General features: G+C 62.7%; 2 protein-coding genes across 2 annotated transcripts; one reads left to right on the top strand and one right to left on the bottom strand.

Annotated features, from left to right (window-relative positions):
* Window positions 1-3: 3 nt before the first annotated feature.
* Window positions 4-2,808, top strand: KRP23_3222 (Leucine--tRNA ligase; the record flags this gene model as incomplete). The annotated part of the gene is made up of 2 exons (XM_067888042.1): window positions 4-693; window positions 763-2,808. The coding sequence occupies 2 exons, from the start codon at window positions 4-6 to the stop codon at window positions 2,806-2,808; spliced, it is 2,736 nt and encodes a 911-aa protein (XP_067747321.1).
* Window positions 2,809-3,074: 266 nt separating this feature from the next.
* Window positions 3,075-4,166, bottom strand: KRP23_3223 (uncharacterized protein; the record flags this gene model as incomplete). Its single annotated transcript, XM_067888043.1, has 1 exon — window positions 3,075-4,166. One exon carries the CDS (start codon window positions 4,164-4,166, stop codon window positions 3,075-3,077), a length of 1,092 nt encoding a protein of 363 aa, XP_067747322.1.
* Window positions 4,167-24,258: the final 20,092 nt, after the last annotated feature.

Here is a 24,258-nt window from a genome sequence, read left to right on the forward strand (position 1 = left end):
GACATGTTGCGCTGCGGTCTTCGACGCGGGGCGCTCGCGGCGCGCCGCAGCTTCGCCACTGTGGCGACGCCCACGCACGCGTGGGGGCCCATCGAGGCCAAGTGGCAGAAGCGCTGGGCGCAGCAGGAGCTGCAGCCGCCATCCGCCGAGCCCACGACGAAGGAGCCGTTCTACTGCCTCTCCATGTTCCCGTACCCGTCGGGCCAGCTGCACATGGGCCACGTGCGCGTGTACACCATCAGCGACTGTATGGCGCGGCTCAAGCGCATGCAGGGCTACGACGTGCTGCACCCCATGGGCTGGGACGCCTTCGGACTGCCGGCCGAGAACGCGGCCATCGAGCGCGGCGTCTCGCCCGCGGACTGGACGGTGGCCAACATTGCGCAGGCCAAGCGGCAGCTCAAGGCGCTGGGCATCCGCTTCGACTGGGACCGAGAGGTCACCACGTGCATGCCCGACTACTACAAGTGGACGCAGTGGATCTTCCTGCAGATGTTCCACGAGGGGCTGGCTTACCGCAAGGAGGCGCTCGTGAACTGGGACCCCGTGGACAAGACGGTGCTCGCCAACGAGCAGGTGGACGCGGAGGGCAGGTCCTGGCGCTCCGGCGCGGTCGTCGAGCAGCGCTCGCTCAACCAGTGGTTCCTCCGCATCACGGAGTACGGGGATCGACTGCTGGACGACTTGGACAAGGTACGGCACACGGGGGAAGGCTGAGGTGGGGAGGTCTGAGCTAACAGAATCTGGCGTGTAATTGGGTAGCTCAACAAGTGGCCGGACGCTGTCAAGCGCATGCAGTCGTCGTGGATCGGACGCTCGCAGGGCTCGCGGGTCGAGTTTCTAGTCGTGGTGGACGCCCCAGGAGCCGCTGCGAAGCCGATCTCGCTGACCGTCTTCACGACGCGCGTCGACACGGTTTTCGGGGTGAGCTTTGTTTCGTTGGCTCCTGAAAGTGTGGAGGTGGAGGCTCTGCTCGCTCACGTTCCGGCAGCACAACGCGCTGCTGTCGACGCGTATGTCGCTAAGGTGCGCGCTATGGGCAAGGACGACCGCGGTAAGGGTGACACGACGACGGGAGTGTTCACGGGGCTGTATGCGCGACACCCGCTCACGGGCCGCCACGTGCCCATTTACTTGGCCGAGTACGTATTAGCGCATTACGGCACGGGTGTGGTCATGGGTGTGCCGGCGCACGACAGTCGAGATCTGGCCTTCGCGCGGCACCACAACCTTGAGGTGCGTTCTGTGGTAGGCAGCAGCGATGGGGCTGTGTGCAACGAAGACGAAGTGTTCACAGATCATGGTGTGCTGCGCAACAGTGGCGAGCTCTCCGGCATGACGTCGCAAGAGGCGACAACCGCGATCAACGCTCGTCTTGAGGATGAAGGCGTCGGTGGGGCTATGACTCAGTTTCGTCTTCGAGATTGGCTCGTGTCGCGGCAGCGCTATTGGGGTACACCCGTACCGATCATTCACTGCCCGTCGTGTGGGCCAGTTGGAGTTCCTACGGAGCAGCTCCCAGTGCAACTGCCGCCCGTGGGCGAGGACGTGGCTGACGACTTACGCGGCGAAGGTAGCAGTGACTCCCCGCTTGCGCGCATGGCTGGCTGGAAGCACTGCAAATGCCCGAGTTGCGGTGGTGAAGCTGAGCGCGATACCGACACACTTGACACTTTTGTCGATAGCTCATGGTATTATATGCGCTACTGTGATGCCCGAAACGATGCTGTTGCTTTCAAGCCCGAGCAGGCGCGAACATGGCTAAAGCGCGCGGGGGTGGACCTTTACATCGGTGGCATCGAGCATGCGATTCTGCACTTGCTGTACTCGCGCTTCGTGACCAAGTTCATGTTTGACCAAGGGTACCTGGCCACAGATGAACCTTTCGCACAGCTTTTGGCGCAGGGTATGGTGCTCGGACGCACTCACAAGTCTCCCGGTTCGCTGCGACCGCTAGCACCCAGTGAATACGAAGAGGTGATGGATGATGGTCGTGCAATGGTGGTAGAAAAGAAGACTGGGTTGCCGGTGGTGACGCTGTGGGAAAAGATGTCCAAGTCGAAGCACAACGGCGTGGATCCGGAGCAAATCCGTTCACGCCACGGTGCGGATGTGACTCGCCTCGCAGTGCTCTTCAAGGCACCACCCGCGCACGAGTTGGAGTGGGATGAGGCAGATCTCGCAGGCCAATCGCGCTGGCTGGCACGCATTTGGTCGCTGTTGGATGGTGCGTTGGCTCACCGCTGTCAGAGTGCTAGTATTTCTGCTAGTGAGGAAGACGAGAAGGAACTCCGCCACGAGCTGCATGGGACGATTAAGCGCGTGACTGAAGCACTAAACGACTACCAGTCGTTCAATGTCGCCATCGCAGAATTGATGAAGCTATCCAACCGGCTTGGCGAGCGTCGCACACAACTTCAAGGTTCTGCTGTTTACGAGGAGGCTCTACGGGCGCTGGTTCAGATGATGGCGCCTCTGGCCCCACATACCGCTGCAGAGATGTTCCAGGCTCTGCAGGACGGTAATGAGGCAGCTGATGTGCATACCTGCACATGGCCGGCGTACGACCCGGCGCTGCTGGACTGTGCTCAAGTGAAAGTAGTGCTGCAAGTGCAAGGCAAGCCGCGCGATACGATTCTGGTGGACCCCACGTTGCTGGAGGCTCGAGACTCGGACGCCGTGTTGGCGCTGGCATTGGCCTCGCCCGCAGTGCAGCGCCATATGCAGGGTTGTGACGTGCGCAAGGCCATCTTGGTTCCCCCCAAGAAACAAGGCGCCCACGGACTGCTGAACATTGTCCCAAAGTAGACGTATTCTGTTGCAGTTGCATCTACCGTGTCGTCAACCTGGTCCTATCTTCAGAAGGCAACAACTATAGTCGACGACACTAAACGAATATAGACCTCTGTCGCTGTTAATGCTCGGGGAGTACACCTTCGAGCGAACGCAATCGCAGAGCGCACAGACGACTGCATTTGCCCAGCCTCAGCGTTCTCCACAGTAAATGTAAATGATATGTATTTTTTCCCCCATATAAACATGCATGTGTTGACTACCAAGCTAGAGTTAATGCCCTATGGATACGTCTGCAGGGGGATCTTCTTCCACACAGCCCCGCTCCCGCAGAAGTAGATCGCGTTCGCATCGTAAAGAAGTGTTCCGACGGTGCACGAACCTCCTCCGGTTGGAGCTGGAGACGCAGTAGTCACAGCACTGCCATCGAAGATGACATTACCGCCCGTCAACTTCAAGTTTGGTGAAGATACCGTTAGCGTGTCCGTAGGCCCAGTCGAAGAATGAACGATGGACGCCTGTGCAGCACTTAAATTCAATTGCCCAAGAACATTCATCGCGAGGGCATTTACAACGCTCCCCGTAACGTCCACAAACAAGACGTCTGTCGTCGTGGTCTTGGACACGCGGAAATTGTGCGAGTCCACATGAAGAGCCCCGCCCGAAACAGTCGTCGACGCTCCGGCGATCATGACCGACGTTGCGGACGTGAGAGTTATCGTGGAGGTCGTCGAAGAGAAAGCAACTGCAGCGCTGCTGCCAGACAATTCCATACTTGTGACCTTGAGAATATTCGCCGCGCCAACGGTGGACTTTTTAACGTAAAAGCCGCCATCTGTTGTAGTCGACGACCCTGCACCAACGTACGCATAAACTGAGCCACCCGTGCCCGAGGTGGCATCACCAGCACTCAAATCGACCGAGCCACCTATGCCACTCGACGATGTGTCGCCAGCAGCAATTGTGACAGCCCCGCCGTCGCCGGTGTTTCCTCCTCCGACAGACATTGCAATTGCTCCACCTGCACCTCCAGATGAATCGCCACTACGGAGCATGATACTGCCACTAGCAGAACTTGTCGCCGTCCCGGATGATAGCGTAATAGTCCCACTTGGAGATCCAGAAGCGCCTGTACCAGTCGTCAGCGAGATGGCGCCTCCTGCTGCGCCAGCACTCTGTCCACTTGACAGGCTAACATCGCCTCCGTTTGCTGTGCCACCATTACCACCCTTGATCTGAACGCCACCACCAGAGCTACTCCCCACTCCTCCACTGACTGTTGCAAGCCCACCAACCCCAGCAGTAGTTGTCCCTGCTGAGGCTGTCCAGCTTCCACCCGAAGTTCCCTTACCCGATCCAACAGTTAGGGACATGCTGCCAGCTAGGCCATTTGTTGAAGCGCCCGTGGATAGCGTTAAAGCTCCTGTCGGGCCAGACGCTGCTCCAGAGCCAAGAGATGTGTCTCCACTGCCAGCAGTGCCACCGACAGCTGATGCAATTTGGATTGGCCCACTGGAGCTGCCTGTGCTGGCTCCGCTAGTGATTGAAATGCGGCCACCGTCACCTGTAGTCCCAGGCCCGCCAGCGAGTGATACCATGCCACCGATTGTACCGCCACCTGCAGTTGTGGAAGCGTCTCCACCAGTTCCACCTGTACTTTGGCCAGCAGTGAGACTCAAACCTCCACCAACACCAGTTGTTCCGGTACCAACAGAGACAGTTATGGCTCCGCCAGTACCACTTGAAGTGGACCCGGAAGAAACCAAAACACTACCACTGCCGCCCGACGTTGTTGATCCAGTCTTTAAGGAGACTGCGCCGCTCGCACCAGCGACTGACTTACTTGCGGATGCGATAATAATTTCTCCGCTGCCAGCCGAAGACGAACTGGTGCCGCTTGATAGAGTAATAGATCCGCCTAAACCACCACTACTTGTGCCAGCTTGGATCGTCACACCTCCACCACCAGCGCCGCCGTTGCCAGACGAAATTGACACTTGACCACCAACTGCTGCCGCCGCAGTGGCTGTTCCAGATGCCATTGTTAGCGCCCCACCAGCTCCGACAGAACCAGAACCAACTTGCACCAGTATATCACCGCCAGAGCCACCGACTGCATTTCCAGTGGAAAGTGTGAGAGAGCCTGAGCTGCCAGCACCGGTAGTCCCAGATGCCAGTTGTACATTACCACTAACGCCGTTGGTACCTCCGTTCGCACTCAGAATGTCAATTTTTCCGGAGCTTTTGGCAGTTCCTGCTCCGCTGACTAATGAGAGGAGGCCACCTGTTGCAGAAACCGAATCGCCAGCAGACATGGTAATACTGCCGCCAATACCAGCACCTGCAGTAGCATCAGATGCACCCCCACCAGCTATTGCAATCCCACTACCATTGCCGACTGTTCCACTGCCAACTGAGAGCGAGATCGACCCACCCTTGCCACCAGTGGATGCGCCCGTCAACAATGCGACCGAACCACTCGAGCCGGATGACGCGGGGCCAGACGCCACTGTAATAGCCCCGCTAGAGCTCGTCGCTGCGGTTGTATCGCTTAATAATCCAGTGCTTAGTGTGATAGCTCCACTGGCGCCAGTCATTGCTTTGCCGCTTGCAAAAGACAAAGCGCCACCAGTACTACCTCCAATACCACCCGTTACCTCAATCTCGCCACCAGTCCCTGATGTACCACCGCGGCCGCCTGTAACAGACACCTTTCCGCCGACGCCAGCACCATCGCTCGTCAAACCACCTGCGACTACCACAGCACCACCGACTCCGCCCACTCCAGTACCTTCTCCGCCAGCGACCGTCACCAGTCCACTCATACCCCCCGTGCTCGCTCCTGACACCACATTAACTACTCCAGAAACACCTGCACTGCTAGCACCAGAGCTTATAGTCACCAGGCCAGACGAACCACCGGTCGCTGACCGCAACGTCACCTGGCCACTGGTCGACAGAGACGCCGACGCCGAACCACTCGTGATGTCAACCAATCCACCGACACTGCTAGCAGCGGTAGTCCCACCTGCGGCGACGTTTACATTGCCACCGGCGCCAACTGTGCCACTGCCAACCGACAGCGAGATCGCGCCACCAGTGCCTCCACTGGTCGACGCACCCGTCGACAAAGAGATCGAGCCACTCGACCCGGAAGACGTAGGTCCAGACGCTACCGTGATAGCACCGCTGGAGCTTGTCGCCGCGAGGCCATCGCCAGTGTTCAGCGTGATAGATCCACTGATGCCGCTCGATGCTTTGCCGCTCGCGAACGTCAATGCGCCGCCAGTACTGCCGCCACCGCCACCGGAGAGCGCCAGAGCACCACCAGTTCCCGTGCTGCCGCCGGTACCGCCCGTGATCGACACAGCGCCGCCAGCACCGGCCGCACTGCTCGTCAAGCCGCTCGAGATCGAGACCGCACCACCAACACCAGCCGTGCCGCTGCTATCTCCAGCGCTCACAGTGACTTGTCCACTGGCACCGCCAGAGCTTGTTCCTGACACAACTCGCACTGAACCCGACGCGCCACTAGTAGTGCTACCGGAACTCACCGTCACCAGGCCAGACGAACCACCGGTCGCTGACCGCAACGTCACCTGGCCACTGGTCGACAGAGACGCCGACGCCGAACCACTCGTGATGTCAACCAATCCACCGACACTGCTAGCAGCGGTAGTCCCACCTGCGGCGACGTTTACATTGCCACCGGCGCCAACTGTGCCACTGCCAACCGACAGCGAGATCGCGCCACCAGTGCCTCCACTGGTCGACGCACCCGTCGACAAAGAGATCGAGCCACTCGACCCGGAAGACGTAGGTCCAGACGCTACCGTGATAGCACCGCTGGAGCTTGTCGCCGCGAGGCCATCGCCAGTGTTCAGCGTGATAGATCCACTGATGCCGCTCGATGCTTTGCCGCTCGCGAACGTCAATGCGCCGCCAGTACTGCCGCCACCGCCACCGGAGAGCGCCAGAGCACCACCAGTTCCCGTGCTGCCGCCGGTACCGCCCGTGACCGACACAGCGCCGCCAGCACCGGCCGCACTGCTCGTCAAGCCGCTCGAGATCGAGACCGCACCACCAACACCAGCCGTGCCGCTGCTATCTCCAGCGCTCACAGTGACTTGTCCACTGGCACCGCCAGAGCTTGTTCCTGACACAACACTCACTGAACCCGACGCGCCACTAGTAGTGCTTCCGGAACTCACCGTCACCAGGCCAGACGAACCACCGGTCGCTGACCGCAACGTCACCTGGCCACTGGTCGACAGAGACGCCGACGCCGAACCACTCGTGATGTCAACCAATCCACCGACACTGCTAGCAGCGGTAGTCCCACCTGCGGCGACGTTTACATTGCCACCGGCGCCAACTGTGCCACTGCCAACCGACAGCGAGATCGCGCCACCAGTGCCTCCACTGGTCGACGCACCCGTCGACAAAGAGATCGAGCCACTCGACCCGGAAGACGTAGGTCCAGACGCTACCGTGATAGCACCGCTGGAGCTTGTCGCCGCGAGGCCATCGCCAGTGTTCAGCGTGATAGATCCACTGATGCCGCTCGATGCTTTGCCGCTCGCGAACGTCAATGCGCCGCCAGTACTGCCGCCACCGCCACCGGAGAGCGCCAGAGCACCACCAGTTCCCGTGCTGCCGCCGGTACCGCCCGTGATCGACACAGCGCCGCCAGCACCGGCCGCACTGCTCGTCAAGCCGCTCGAGATCGAGACCGCACCACCAACACCAGCCGTGCCGCTGCTATCTCCAGCGCTCACAGTGACTTGTCCACTGGCACCGCCAGAGCTTGTTCCTGACACAACTCGCACTGAACCCGACGCGCCACTAGTAGTGCTACCGGAACTCACCGTCACCAGGCCAGACGAACCACCGGTCGCTGACCGCAACGTCACCTGGCCACTGGTCGACAGAGACGCCGACGCCGAACCACTCGTGATGTCAACCAATCCACCGACACTGCTAGCAGCGGTAGTCCCACCTGCGGCGACGTTTACATTGCCACCGGCGCCAACTGTGCCACTGCCAACCGACAGCGAGATCGCGCCACCAGTGCCTCCACTGGTCGACGCACCCGTCGACAAAGAGATCGAGCCACTCGACCCGGAAGACGTAGGTCCAGACGCTACCGTGATAGCACCGCTGGAGCTTGTCGCCGCGAGGCCATCGCCAGTGTTCAGCGTGATAGATCCACTGATGCCGCTCGATGCTTTGCCGCTCGCGAACGTCAATGCGCCGCCAGTACTGCCGCCACCGCCACCGGAGAGCGCCAGAGCACCACCAGTTCCCGTGCTGCCGCCGGTACCGCCCGTGATCGACACAGCGCCGCCAGCACCGGCCGCACTGCTCGTCAAGCCGCTCGAGATCGAGACCGCACCACCAACACCAGCCGTGCCGCTGCTATCTCCAGCGCTCACAGTGACTTGTCCACTGGCACCGCCAGAGCTTGTTCCTGACACAACTCGCACTGAACCCGACGCGCCACTAGTAGTGCTACCGGAACTCACCGTCACCAGGCCAGACGAACCACCGGTCGCTGACCGCAACGTCACCTGGCCACTGGTCGACAGAGACGCCGACGCCGAACCACTCGTGATGTCAACCAATCCACCGACACTGCTAGCAGCGGTAGTCCCACCTGCGGCGACGTTTACATTGCCACCGGCGCCAACTGTGCCACTGCCAACCGACAGCGAGATCGCGCCACCAGTGCCTCCACTGGTCGACGCACCCGTCGACAAAGAGATCGAGCCACTCGACCCGGAAGACGTAGGTCCAGACGCTACCGTGATAGCACCGCTGGAGCTTGTCGCCGCGAGGCCATCGCCAGTGTTCAGCGTGATAGATCCACTGATGCCGCTCGATGCTTTGCCGCTCGCGAACGTCAATGCGCCGCCAGTACTGCCGCCACCGCCACCGGAGAGCGCCAGAGCACCACCAGTTCCCGTGCTGCCGCCGGTACCGCCCGTGATCGACACAGCGCCGCCAGCACCGGCCGCACTGCTCGTCAAGCCGCTCGAGATCGAGACCGCACCACCAACACCAGCCGTGCCGCTGCTATCTCCAGCGCTCACAGTGACTTGTCCACTGGCACCGCCAGAGCTTGTTCCTGACACAACTCGCACTGAACCCGACGCGCCACTAGTAGTGCTACCGGAACTCACCGTCACCAGGCCAGACGAACCACCGGTCGCTGACCGCAACGTCACCTGGCCACTGGTCGACAGAGACGCCGACGCCGAACCACTCGTGATGTCAACCAATCCACCGACACTGCTAGCAGCGGTAGTCCCACCTGCGGCGACGTTTACATTGCCACCGGCGCCAACTGTGCCACTGCCAACCGACAGCGAGATCGCGCCACCAGTGCCTCCACTGGTCGACGCACCCGTCGACAAAGAGATCGAGCCACTCGACCCGGAAGACGTAGGTCCAGACGCTACCGTGATAGCACCGCTGGAGCTTGTCGCCGCGAGGCCATCGCCAGTGTTCAGCGTGATAGATCCACTGATGCCGCTCGATGCTTTGCCGCTCGCGAACGTCAATGCGCCGCCAGTACTGCCGCCACCGCCACCGGAGAGCGCCAGAGCACCACCAGTTCCCGTGCTGCCGCCGGTACCGCCCGTGATCGACACAGTGCCGCCAGCACCGGCCGCACTGCTCGTCAAGCCGCTCGAGATCGAGACCGCACCACCAACACCAGCCGTGCCGCTGCTATCTCCAGCGCTCACAGTGACTTGTCCACTGGCACCGCCAGAGCTTGTTCCTGACACAACTCGCACTGAACCCGACGCGCCACTAGTAGTGCTACCGGAACTCACCGTCACCAGGCCAGACGAACCACCGGTCGCTGACCGCAACGTCACCTGGCCACTGGTCGACAGAGACGCCGACGCCGAACCACTCGTGATGTCAACCAATCCACCGACACTGCTAGCAGCGGTAGTCCCACCTGCGGCGACGTTTACATTGCCACCGGCGCCAACTGTGCCACTGCCAACCGACAGCGAGATCGCGCCACCAGTGCCTCCACTGGTCGACGCACCCGTCGACAAAGAGATCGAGCCACTCGACCCGGAAGACGTAGGTCCAGACGCTACCGTGATAGCACCGCTGGAGCTTGTCGCCGCGAGGCCATCGCCAGTGTTCAGCGTGATAGATCCACTGATGCCGCTCGATGCTTTGCCGCTCGCGAACGTCAATGCGCCGCCAGTACTGCCGCCACCGCCACCGGAGAGCGCCAGAGCACCACCAGTTCCCGTGCTGCCGCCGGTACCGCCCGTGATCGACACAGCGCCGCCAGCACCGGCCGCACTGCTCGTCAAGCCGCTCGAGATCGAGACCGCACCACCAACACCAGCCGTGCCGCTGCTATCTCCAGCGCTCACAGTGACTTGTCCACTGGCACCGCCAGAGCTTGTTCCTGACACAACACTCACTGAACCCGACGCGCCACTAGTAGTGCTACCGGAACTCACCGTCACCAGGCCAGACGAACCACCGGTCGCTGACCGCAACGTCACCTGGCCACTGGTCGACAGAGACGCCGACGTCGAACCACTCGTGATGTCAACCAATCCACCGACACTGCTAGCAGCGGTAGTCCCACCTGCGGCGACGTTTACATTGCCACCGGCGCCAACTGTGCCACTGCCAACCGACAGCGAGATCGCGCCACCAGTGCCTCCACTGGTCGACGCACCCGTCGACAAAGAGATCGAGCCACTCGACCCGGAAGACGTAGGTCCAGACGCTACCGTAACATCACCACTCGTCTTGGTCGCCGTCGTTGTATCCGTCAACGAGCCTGTTGTCACCAGCACTGATCCAGTGAGACCGCTCGAAGCGCTCCCACTCGCTAAAGCCAACGCGCCGCCAGTACTGCCGCCAGCACCACCAGATATCGTCATCGCACCACCGGTACCAGCGCTACCACCAGTGCCTCCTGTGGCCAGGACAGCGCCGCCAACGCCCGCGCTGCCGCTCGTCAAGCCGCCCATGATCGACACAGCGCCGCCAGCACCGGCCGCACTGCTCGTCAAGCCGCTCGAGATCGAGACCGCACCACCAACACCAGCCGTGCCGCTGCTATCTCCAGCGCTCACAGTGACTTGTCCACTGGCACCGCCAGAGCTTGTTCCTGACACAACTCGCACTGAACCCGACGCGCCACTAGTAGTGCTACCGGAACTCACCGTCACCAGGCCAGACGAACCACCGGTCGCTGACCGCAACGTCACCTGGCCACTGGTCGACAGAGACGCCGACGCCGAACCACTCGTGATGTCAACCAATCCACCGACACTGCTAGCAGCGGTAGTCCCACCTGCGGCGACGTTTACATTGCCACCGGCGCCAACTGTGCCACTGCCAACCGACAGCGAGATCGCGCCACCAGTGCCTCCACTGGTCGACGCACCCGTCGACAAAGAGATCGAGCCACTCGACCCGGAAGACGTAGGTCCAGACGCTACCGTGATAGCACCGCTGGAGCTTGTCGCCGCGAGGCCATCGCCAGTGTTCAGCGTGATAGATCCACTGATGCCGCTCGATGCTTTGCCGCTCGCGAACGTCAATGCGCCGCCAGTACTGCCGCCACCGCCACCGGAGAGCGCCAGAGCACCACCAGTTCCCGTGCTGCCGCCGGTACCGCCCGTGATCGACACAGCGCCGCCAGCACCGGCCGCACTGCTCGTCAAGCCGCTCGAGATCGAGACCGCACCACCAACACCAGCCGTGCCGCTGCTATCTCCAGCGCTCACAGTGACTTGTCCACTGGCACCGCCAGAGCTTGTTCCTGACACAACTCGCACTGAACCCGACGCGCCACTAGTAGTGCTACCGGAACTCACCGTCACCAGGCCAGACGAACCACCGGTCGCTGACCGCAACGTCACCTGGCCACTGGTCGACAGAGACGCCGACGCCGAACCACTCGTGATGTCAACCAATCCACCGACACTGCTAGCAGCGGTAGTCCCACCTGCGGCGACGTTTACATTGCCACCGGCGCCAACTGTGCCACTGCCAACCGACAGCGAGATCGCGCCACCAGTGCCTCCACTGGTCGACGCACCCGTCGACAAAGAGATCGAGCCACTCGACCCGGAAGACGTAGGTCCAGACGCTACCGTGATAGCACCGCTGGAGCTTGTCGCCGCGAGGCCATCGCCAGTGTTCAGCGTGATAGATCCACTGATGCCGCTCGATGCTTTGCCGCTCGCGAACGTCAATGCGCCGCCAGTACTGCCGCCACCGCCACCGGAGAGCGCCAGAGCACCACCAGTTCCCGTGCTGCCGCCGGTACCGCCCGTGATCGACACAGTGCCGCCAGCACCGGCCGCACTGCTCGTCAAGCCGCTCGAGATCGAGACCGCACCACCAACACCAGCCGTGCCGCTGCTATCTCCAGCGCTCACAGTGACTTGTCCACTGGCACCGCCAGAGCTTGTTCCTGACACAACTCGCACTGAACCCGACGCGCCACTAGTAGTGCTACCGGAACTCACCGTCACCAGGCCAGACGAACCACCGGTCGCTGACCGCAACGTCACCTGGCCACTGGTCGACAGAGACGCCGACGCCGAACCACTCGTGATGTCAACCAATCCACCGACACTGCTAGCAGCGGTAGTCCCACCTGCGGCGACGTTTACATTGCCACCGGTGCCAACTGTGCCACTGCCAACCGACAGCGAGATCGCGCCACCAGTGCCTCCACTGGTCGACGCACCCGTCGACAAAGAGATCGAGCCACTCGACCCGGAAGACGTAGGTCCAGACGCTACCGTAACATCACCACTCGTCTTGGTCGCCGTCGTTGTATCCGTCAACGAGCCTGTTGTCACCAGCACTGATCCAGTGAGACCGCTCGAAGCGCTCCCACTCGCTAAAGCCAACGCGCCGCCGGTACTGCCGCCAGCACCACCAGATATCGTCATCGCACCACCGGTACCAGCGCTACCACCAGTGCCTCCTGTGGCCAGGACAGCGCCGCCAACGCCCGCGCTGCCGCTCGTCAAGCCGCCCGTGATCGACACAGCGCCGCCAGCACCGGCCGCACTGCTCGTCAAGCCGCTCGAGATCGAGACCGCACCACCAACACCAGCCGTGCCGCTGCTATCTCCAGCGCTCACAGTGACTTGTCCACTGGCACCGCCAGAGCTTGTTCCTGACACAACTCGCACTGAACCCGACGCGCCACTAGTAGTGCTACCGGAACTCACCGTCACCAGGCCAGACGAACCACCGGTCGCTGACCGCAACGTCACCTGGCCACTGGTCGACAGAGACGCCGACGCCGAACCACTCGTGATGTCAACCAATCCACCGACACTGCTAGCAGCGGTAGTCCCACCTGCGGCGACGTTTACATTGCCACCGGCGCCAACTGTGCCACTGCCAACCGACAGCGAGATCGCGCCACCAGTGCCTCCACTGGTCGACGCACCCGTCGACAAAGAGATCGAGCCACTCGACCCGGAAGACGTAGGTCCAGACGCTACCGTGATAGCACCGCTGGAGCTTGTCGCCGCGAGGCCATCGCCAGTGTTCAGCGTGATAGATCCACTGATGCCGCTCGATGCTTTGCCGCTCGCGAACGTCAATGCGCCGCCAGTACTGCCGCCACCGCCACCGGAGAGCGCCAGAGCACCACCAGTTCCCGTGCTGCCGCCGGTACCGCCCGTGATCGACACAGTGCCGCCAGCACCGGCCGCACTGCTCGTCAAGCCGCTCGAGATCGAGACCGCACCACCAACACCAGCCGTGCCGCTGCTATCTCCAGCGCTCACAGTGACTTGTCCACTGGCACCGCCAGAGCTTGTTCCTGACACAACTCGCACTGAACCCGACGCGCCACTAGTAGTGCTACCGGAACTCACCGTCACCAGGCCAGACGAACCACCGGTCGCTGACCGCAACGTCACCTGGCCACTGGTCGACAGAGACGCCGACGCCGAACCACTCGTGATGTCAACCAATCCACCGACACTGCTAGCAGCGGTAGTCCCACCTGCGGCGACGTTTACATTGCCACCGGCGCCAACTGTGCCACTGCCAACCGACAGCGAGATCGCGCCACCAGTGCCTCCACTGGTCGACGCACCCGTCGACAAAGAGATCGAGCCACTCGACCCGGAAGACGTAGGTCCAGACGCTACCGTGATAGCACCGCTGGAGCTTGTCGCCGCGAGGCCATCGCCAGTGTTCAGCGTGATAGATCCACTGATGCCGCTCGATGCTTTGCCGCTCGCGAACGTCAATGCGCCGCCAGTACTGCCGCCACCGCCACCGGAGAGCGCCAGAGCACCACCGGTACCAGCGCTACCACCGGTGCCTCCTGTGGCCAGGACAGCGCCGCCAACGCCCGCGCTGCCGCTCGTCAAGCCGCCCGTGATCGACACAGTGCCGCCAGCACCGGCCGCACTGCTCGTCAAGCCGCTCGAGATCGAGACCGCACCACCAACACCAGCCGTGCCGCTGCTATCTCCAGCGCTCACAGTGACTTGTCCACTGGCACCGCCAGAGCTTGTTCCTGACACAACACTCACTGAACCCGACGCGCCACTAGTAGTGCTACCGGAACTCACTGTCACCAGGCCAGACGAACCACCGGTCGCTGACCGCAACGTCACCTGGCCACTGGTCGACAGAGACGCCGACGCCGAACCACTCGTGATGTCAACCAATCCACCGACACTGCTAGCAGCGGTAGTCCCACCTGCGGCGACGTTTACATTGCCACCGGCGCCAACTGTGCCACTGCCAACCGACAGCGAGATCGCGCCACCAGTGCCTCCACTGGTCGACGCACCCGTCGACAAAGAGATCGAGCCACTCGACCCGGAAGACGTAGGTCCAGACGCTACCGTGATAGCACCGCTGGAGCTTGTCGCCGCGAGGCCATCGCCAGTGTTCAGCGTGATAGATCCACTGATGCCGCTCGATGCTTTGCCGCTCGCGAACGTCAATGCGCCGCCAGTACTGCCGCCACCGCCACCGGAGAGCGCCAGAGCACCACCAGTTCCCGTGCTGCCGCCGGTACCGCCCGTGATCGACACAGCGCCGCCAGCACCGGCCGCACTGCTCGTCAAGCCGCTCGAGATCGAGACCGCACCACCAACACCAGCCGTGCCGCTGCTATCTCCAGCGCTCACAGTGACTTGTCCACTGGCACCGCCAGAGCTTGTTCCTGACACAACTCGCACTGAACCCGACGCGCCACTAGTAGTGCTACCGGAACTCACCGTCACCAGGCCAGACGAACCACCGGTCGCTGACCGCAACGTCACCTGGCCACTGGTCGACAGAGACGCCGACGCCGAACCACTCGTGATGTCAACCAATCCACCGACACTGCTAGCAGCGGTAGTCCCACCTGCGGCGACGTTTACATTGCCACCGGCGCCAACTGTGCCACTGCCAACCGACAGCGAGATCGCGCCACCAGTGCCTCCACTGGTCGACGCACCCGTCGACAAAGAGATCGAGCCACTCGACCCGGAAGACGTAGGTCCAGACGCTACCGTGATAGCACCGCTGGAGCTTGTCGCCGCGAGGCCATCGCCAGTGTTCAGCGTGATAGATCCACTGATGCCGCTCGATGCTTTGCCGCTCGCGAACGTCAATGCGCCGCCAGTACTGCCGCCACCGCCACCGGAGAGCGCCAGAGCACCACCAGTTCCCGTGCTGCCGCCGGTACCGCCCGTGATCGACACAGCGCCGCCAGCACCGGCCGCACTGCTCGTCAAGCCGCTCGAGATCGAGACCGCACCACCAACACCAGCCGTGCCGCTGCTATCTCCAGCGCTCACAGTGACTTGTCCACTGGCACCGCCAGAGCTTGTTCCTGACACAACTCGCACTGAACCCGACGCGCCACTAGTAGTGCTACCGGAACTCACCGTCACCAGGCCAGACGAACCACCGGTCGCTGACCGCAACGTCACCTGGCCACTGGTCGACAGAGACGCCGACGCCGAACCACTCGTGATGTCAACCAATCCACCGACACTGCTAGCAGCGGTAGTCCCACCTGCGGCGACGTTTACATTGCCACCGGCGCCAACTGTGCCACTGCCAACCGACAGCGAGATCGCGCCACCAGTGCCTCCACTGGTCGACGCACCCGTCGACAAAGAGATCGAGCCACTCGACCCGGAAGACGTAGGTCCAGACGCTACCGTGATAGCACCGCTGGAGCTTGTCGCCGCGAGGCCATCGCCAGTGTTCAGCGTGATAGATCCACTGATGCCGCTCGATGCTTTGCCGCTCGCGAACGTCAATGCGCCGCCAGTACTGCCGCCACCGCCACCGGAGAGCGCCAGAGCACCACCAGTTCCCGTGCTGCCGCCGGTACCGCCCGTGATCGACACAGCGCCGCCAGCACCGGCCGCACTGCTCGTCAAGCCGCTCGAGATCGAGACCGCACCACCAACACCAGCCGTGCCGCTGCTATCTCCAGCGCTCACAGTGACTTGTCCACTGGCACCGCCAGAGCTTGTTCCTGACACAACTCGCACTGAACCCGACGCGCCACTAGTAGTGCTACCGGAACTCACCGTCACCAGGCCAGACGAACCACCGGTCGCTGACCGCAACGTCACCTGGCCACTGGTCGACAGAGACGCCGACGCCGAACCACTCGTGATGTCAACCAATCCACCGACACTGCTAGCAGCGGTAGTCCCACCTGCGGCGACGTTTACATTGCCACCGGCGCCAACTGTGCCACTGCCAACCGACAGCGAGATCGCGCCACCAGTGCCTCCACTGGTCGACGCACCCGTCGACAAAGAGATCGAGCCACTCGACCCGGAAGACGTAGGTCCAGACGCTACCGTGATAGCACCGCTGGAGCTTGTCGCCGCGAGGCCATCGCCAGTGTTCAGCGTGATAGATCCACTGATGCCGCTCGATGCTTTGCCGCTCGCGAACGTCAATGCGCCGCCAGTACTGCCGCCAGCTCCACCAGATATCGTCATCGCACCACCGGTACCAGCGCTACCACCAGTGCCTCCTGTGGCCAGGACAGCGCCGCCAACGCCCGCGCTGCCGCTCGTCAAGCCACCCGTGATCGACACAGCGCCGCCAGCACCGGCCGCACTGCTCGTCAAGCCGCTCGAGATCGAGACCGCACCACCAACACCAGCCGTGCCGCTGCTATCTCCAGCGCTCACAGTGACTTGTCCACTGGCACCGCCAGAGCTTGTTCCTGACACAACTCGCACTGAACCCGACGCGCCACTAGTAGTGCTACCGGAACTCACCGTCACCAGGCCAGACGAACCACCGGTCGCTGACCGCAACGTCACCTGGCCACTGGTCGACAGAGACGCCGACGCCGAACCACTCGTGATATCAACCAATCCACCGACACTGCTAGCAGCGGTAGTCCCACCTGCGGCGACGTTTACATTGCCACCGGTGCCAACTGTGCCACTGCCAACCGACAGCGAGATCGCGCCACCAGTGCCTCCACTGGTCGACGCACCCGTCGACAAAGAGATCGAGCCACTCGACCCGGAAGACGTAGGTCCAGACGCTACCGTGATAGCACCGCTGGAGCTTGTCGCCGCGAGGCCATCGCCAGTGTTCAGCGTGATAGATCCACTGATGCCGCTCGATGCTTTGCCGCTCGCGAACGTCAATGCGCCGCCAGTACTGCCGCCACCGCCACCGGAGAGCGCCAGAGCACCACCAGTTCCCGTGCTGCCGCCGGTACCGCCCGTGATCGACACAGCGCCGCCAGCACCGGCCGCACTGCTCGTCAAGCCGCTCGAGATCGAGACCGCACCACCAACACCAGCCGTGCCGCTGCTATCTCCAGCGCTCACAGTGACTTGTCCACTGGCACCGCCAGAGCTTGTTCCTGACACAACTCGCACTGAACCCGACGCGCCACTAGTAGTGCTACCGGAACTCACCGTCACCAGGCCAGACGAACCACCGGTCGCTGACCGCAACGTCACCTGGCCACTGGTCGACAGAGACGCCGACGCCGAACCACTCGTGATGTCAACCAATCCACCGACACTGCTAGCAGCGGTAGTCCCACCTGCGGCGACGTTTACATTGCCACCGGTGCCAACTGTGCCACTGCCAACCGACAGCGAGATCGCGCCACCAGTGCCTCCACTGGTCGACGCACCCGTCGACAAAGAGATCGAGCCACTCGACCCGGAAGACGTAGGTCCAGACGCTACCGTGATAGCACCGCTGGAGCTTGTCGCCGCGAGGCCATCGCCAGTGTTCAGCGTGATAGATCCACTGATGCCGCTCGATGCTTTGCCGCTCGCGAACGTCAATGCGCCGCCAGTACTGCCGCCACCGCCACCGGAGAGCGCCAGAGCACCACCAGTTCCCGTGCTGCCGCCGGTACCGCCCGTGATCGACACAGCGCCGCCAGCACCGGCCGCACTGCTCGTCAAGCCGCTCGAGATCGAGACCGCACCACCAACACCAGCCGTGCCGCTGCTATCTCCAGCGCTCACAGTGACTTGTCCACTGGCACCGCCAGAGCTTGTTCCTGACACAACTCGCACTGAACCCGACGCGCCACTAGTAGTGCTACCGGAACTCACCGTCACCAGGCCAGACGAACCACCGGTCGCTGACCGCAACGTCACCTGGCCACTGGTCGACAGAGACGCCGACGCCGAACCACTCGTGATGTCAACCAATCCACCGACACTGCTAGCAGCGGTAGTCCCACCTGCGGCGACGTTTACATTGCCACCGGCGCCAACTGTGCCACTGCCAACCGACAGCGAGATCGCGCCACCAGTGCCTCCACTGGTCGACGCACCCGTCGACAAAGAGATCGAGCCACTCGACCCGGAAGACGTAGGTCCAGACGCTACCGTGATAGCACCGCTGGAGCTTGTCGCCGCGAGGCCATCGCCAGTGTTCAGCGTGATAGATCCACTGATGCCACTCGATGCTTTGCCGCTCGCGAACGTCAATGCGCCGCCAGTACTGCCGCCACCGCCACCGGAGAGCGCCAGAGCACCACCAGTTCCCGTGCTGCCGCCGGTACCGCCCGTGATCGACACAGCGCCGCCAGCACCGGCCGCACTGCTCGTCAAGCCGCTCGAGATCGAGACCGCACCACCAACACCAGCCGTGCCGCTGCTATCTCCAGCGCTCACAGTGACTTGTCCACTGGCACCGCCAGAGCTTGTTCCTGACACAACACTCACTGAACCCGACGCGCCACTAGTAGTGCTACCGGAACTCACCGTCACCAGGCCAGACGAACCACCGGTCGCTGACCGCAACGTCACCTGGCCACTGGTCGACAGAGACGCCGACGCCGAACCACTCGTGATGTCAACCAATCCACCGACACTGCTAGCAGCGGTAGTCCCACCTGCGGCGACGTTTACATTGCCACCGGCGCCAACTGTGCCACTGCCAACCGACAGCGAGATCGCGCCACCAGTGCCTCCACTGGTCGACGCACCCGTCGACAAAGAGATCGAGCCACTCGACCCGGAAGACGTAGGTCCAGACGCTACCGTGATAGCACCGCTGGAGCTTGTCGCCGCGAGGCCATCGCCAGTGTTCAGCGTGATAGATCCACTGATGCCGCTCGATGCTTTGCCGCTCGCGAACGTCAATGCGCCGCCAGTACTGCCGCCAGCTCCACCAGCTATCGTCATCGCACCACCGGTACCAGCGCTACCACCAGTGCCTCCTGTGGCCAGGACAGCGCCGCCAACGCCCGCGCTGCCGCTCGTCAAGCCACCCGTGACCGACACAGCGCCGCCAGCACCGGCCGCACTGCTCGTCAAGCCGCTCGAGATCGAGACCGCACCACCAACACCAGCCGTGCCGCTGCTATCTCCAGCGCTCACAGTGACTTGTCCACTGGCACCGCCAGAGCTTGTTCCTGACACAACTCGCACTGAACCCGACGCGCCACTAGTAGTGCTACCGGAACTTACCGTCACCAGGCCAGATGAACCACCGGTCGCTGACCGCAACGTCACCTGGCCACTGGTCGACAGAGACGCCGACGCCGAACCACTCGTGATGTCAACCAATCCACCGACACTGCTAGCAGCGGTAGTCCCACCTGCGACGACGTTTACATTGCCACCGGCGCCAACTGTGCCACTGCCAACCGACAGCGAGATCGCGCCACCAGTGCCTCCACTGGTCGACGCACCCGTCGACAAAGAGATCGAGCCACTCGACCCGGAAGACGTAGGTCCAGACGCTACCGTGATAGCACCGCTGGAGCTTGTCGCCGCGAGGCCATCGCCAGTGTTCAGCGTGATAGATCCACTGATGCCGCTCGATGCTTTGCCGCTCGCGAACGTCAATGCGCCGCCAGTACTGCCGCCACCGCCACCGGAGAGCGCCAGAGCACCACCAGTTCCCGTGCTGCCGCCGGTACCGCCCGTGATCGACACAGCGCCGCCAGCACCGGCCGCACTGCTCGTCAAGCCGCTCGAGATCGAGACCGCACCACCAACACCAGCCGTGCCGCTGCTATCTCCAGCGCTCACAGTGACTTGTCCACTGGCACCGCCAGAGCTTGTTCCTGACACAACTCGCACTGAACCCGACGCGCCACTAGTAGTGCTACCGGAACTCACCGTCACCAGGCCAGACGAACCACCGGTCGCTGACCGCAACGTCACCTGGCCACTGGTCGACAGAGACGCCGACGCCGAACCACTCGTGATGTCAACCAATCCACCGACACTGCTAGCAGCGGTAGTCCCACCTGCGACGACGTTTACATTGCCACCGGTGCCAACTGTGCCACTGCCAACCGACAGCGAGATCGCGCCACCAGTGCCTCCACTGGTCGACGCACCCGTCGACAAAGAGATCGAGCCACTCGACCCGGAAGACGTAGGTCCAGACGCTACCGTGATAGCACCGCTGGAGCTTGTCGCCGCGAGGCCATCGCCAGTGTTCAGCGTGATAGATCCACTGATGCCGCTCGATGCTTTGCCGCTCGCGAACGTCAATGCGCCGCCAGTACTGCCGCCACCGCCACCGGAGAGCGCCAGAGCACCACCAGTTCCCGTGCTGCCGCCGGTACCGCCCGTGATCGACACAGCGCCGCCAGCACCGGCCGCACTGCTCGTCAAGCCGCTCGAGATCGAGACCGCACCACCAACACCAGCCGTGCCGCTGCTATCTCCAGCGCTCACAGTGACTTGTCCACTGGCACCGCCAGAGCTTGTTCCTGACACAACTCGCACTGAACCCGACGCGCCACTAGTAGTGCTACCGGAACTCACCGTCACCAGGCCAGACGAACCACCGGTCGCTGACCGCAACGTCACCTGGCCACTGGTCGACAGAGACGCCGACGCCGAACCACTCGTGATGTCAACCAATCCACCGACACTGCTAGCAGCGGTAGTCCCACCTGCGGCGACGTTTACATTGCCACCGGCGCCAACTGTGCCACTGCCAACCGACAGCGAGATCGCGCCACCAGTGCCTCCACTGGTCGACGCACCCGTCGACAAAGAGATCGAGCCACTCGACCCGGAAGACGTAGGTCCAGACGCTACCGTAACATCACCACTCGTCTTGGTCGCCGTCGTTGTATCCGTCAACGAGCCTGTTGTCACCAGCACTGATCCAGTGAGACCACTCGAAGCGCTCCCACTCGCTAAAGCCAACGCGCCGCCGGTACTGCCGCCAGCACCACCAGATATCGTCATCGCACCACCGGTACCAGCGCTACCACCAGTGCCTCCTGTGGCCAGGACAGCGCCGCCAACGCCCGCGCTGCCGCTCGTCAAGCCGCCCGTGATCGACACAGCGCCGCCAGCACCGGCCGCACTGCTCGTCAAGCCGCTCGAGATCGAGACCGCACCACCAACACCAGCCGTGCCGCTGCTATCTCCAGCGCTCACAGTGACTTGTCCACTGGCACCGCCAGAGCTTGTTCCTGACACAACTCGCACTGAACCCGACGCGCCACTAGTAGTGCTACCGGAACTCACCGTCACCAGGCCAGACGAACCACCGGTCGCTGACCGCAACGTCACCTGGCCACTGGTCGACAGAGACGCCGACGCCGAACCACTCGTGATGTCAACCAATCCACCGACACTGCTAGCAGCGGTAGTCCCACCTGCGACGACGTTTACATTGCCACCGGTGCCAACTGTGCCACTGCCAACCGACAGCGAGATCGCGCCACCAGTGCCTCCACTGGTCGACGCACCCGTCGACAAAGAGATCGAGCCACTCGACCCGGAAGACGTAGGTCCAGACGCTACCGTGATAGCACCGCTGGAGCTTGTCGCCGCGAGGCCATCGCCAGTGTTCAGCGTGATAGATCCACTGATGCCGCTCGATGCTTTGCCGCTCGCGAACGTCAATGCGCCGCCAGTACTGCCGCCACCGCCACCGGAGAGCGCCAGAGCACCACCAGTTCCCGTGCTGCCGCCGGTACCGCCCGTGATCGACACAGCGCCGCCAGCACCGGCCGCACTGCTCGTCAAGCCGCTCGAGATCGAGACCGCACCACCAACACCAGCCGTGCCACTGCTATCTCCAGCGCTCACAGTGACTTGTCCACTGGCACCGCCAGAGCTTGTTCCTGACACAACTCGCACTGAACCCGACGCGCCACTAGTAGTGCTACCGGAACTCACCGTCACCAGGCCAGACGAACCACCGGTCGCTGACCGCAACGTCACCTGGCCACTGGTCGACAGAGACGCCGACGCCGAACCACTCGTGATGTCAACCAATCCACCGACACTGCTAGCAGCGGTAGTCCCACCTGCGGCGACGTTTACATTGCCACCGGCGCCAACTGTGCCACTGCCAACCGACAGCGAGATCGCGCCACCAGTGCCTCCACTGGTCGACGCACCCGTCGACAAAGAGATCGAGCCACTCGACCCGGAAGACGTAGGTCCAGACGCTACCGTAACATCACCACTCGTCTTGGTCGCCGTCGTTGTATCCGTCAACGAGCCTGTTGTCACCAGCACTGATCCAGTGAGACCACTCGAAGCGCTCCCACTCGCTAAAGCCAACGCGCCGCCGGTACTGCCGCCAGCACCACCAGATATCGTCATCGCACCACCGGTACCAGCGCTACCACCAGTGCCTCCTGTGGCCAGGACAGCGCCGCCAACGCCCGCGCTGCCGCTCGTCAAGCCGCCCGTGATCGACACAGCGCCGCCAGCACCGGCCGCACTGCTCGTCAAGCCGCTCGAGATCGAGACCGCACCACCAACACCAGCCGTGCCGCTGCTATCTCCAGCGCTCACAGTGACTTGTCCACTGGCACCGCCAGAGCTTGTTCCTGACACAACTCGCACTGAACCCGACGCGCCACTAGTAGTGCTACCGGAACTCACCGTCACCAGGCCAGACGAACCACCGGTCGCTGACCGCAACGTCACCTGGCCACTGGTCGACAGAGACGCCGACGCCGAACCACTCGTGATGTCAACCAATCCACCGACACTGCTAGCAGCGGTAGTCCCACCTGCGGCGACGTTTACATTGCCACCGGTGCCAACTGTGCCACTGCCAACCGACAGCGAGATCGCGCCACCAGTGCCTCCACTGGTCGACGCACCCGTCGACAAAGAGATCGAGCCACTCGACCCGGAAGACGTAGGTCCAGACGCTACCGTGATAGCACCGCTGGAGCTTGTCGCCGCGAGGCCATCGCCAGTGTTCAGCGTGATAGATCCACTGATGCCGCTCGATGCTTTGCCGCTCGCGAACGTCAATGCGCCGCCAGTACTGCCGCCACCGCCACCGGAGAGCGCCAGAGCACCACCAGTTCCCGTGCTGCCGCCGGTACCGCCCGTGATCGACACAGCGCCGCCAGCACCGGCCGCACTGCTCGTCAAGCCGCTCGAGATCGAGACCGCACCACCAACACCAGCCGTGCCGCTGCTATCTCCAGCGCTCACAGTGACTTGTCCACTGGCACCGCCAGAGCTTGTTCCTGACACAACTCGCACTGAACCGACGCGCCACTAGTAGTGTACCGGAACTCACCGTCACCAGGCAGACGAACCACCGGTCGCTGACCGCAACGTCACCTGGCCACTGGTCGACAGAGACGCCGACGCCGAACCACTCGTGATGTCAACCATCCACCGACACTGCTAGCAGCGGTAGTCCCACCTGCGGCGACGTTTACATTGCCACGGTGCCAACTGTGCCACTGCCAACCCGACAGCGAGATCGCGCCACCAGTGCCTCCACTGGTCGACGCACCCGTCGACAAAGAGATCGAGCCACTCGACCCGGAAGACGTAGGTCCAGACGCTACCGTGATAGCACGCTGGAGCTTGTCGCCGCGAGGCCATCGCCAGTGTTCAGCGTGATAGATCCACTGATGCCGCTCGATGCTTTGCCGCTCGCGAACGTCAATGCGCCGCCAGTACTGCCGCCACCGCCACCGGAGAGCGCCAGAGCACCACCAGTTCCCGT

The sequence above is a fragment of the Phytophthora ramorum genome (genome assembly GCF_020800215.1).
Source record: "Phytophthora ramorum isolate Pr-102 chromosome Unknown Phyram_PR-102_s0003, whole genome shotgun sequence".
Classification (NCBI taxonomy): Eukaryota; Oomycota; class Peronosporomycetes; order Peronosporales; family Peronosporaceae; genus Phytophthora; species Phytophthora ramorum.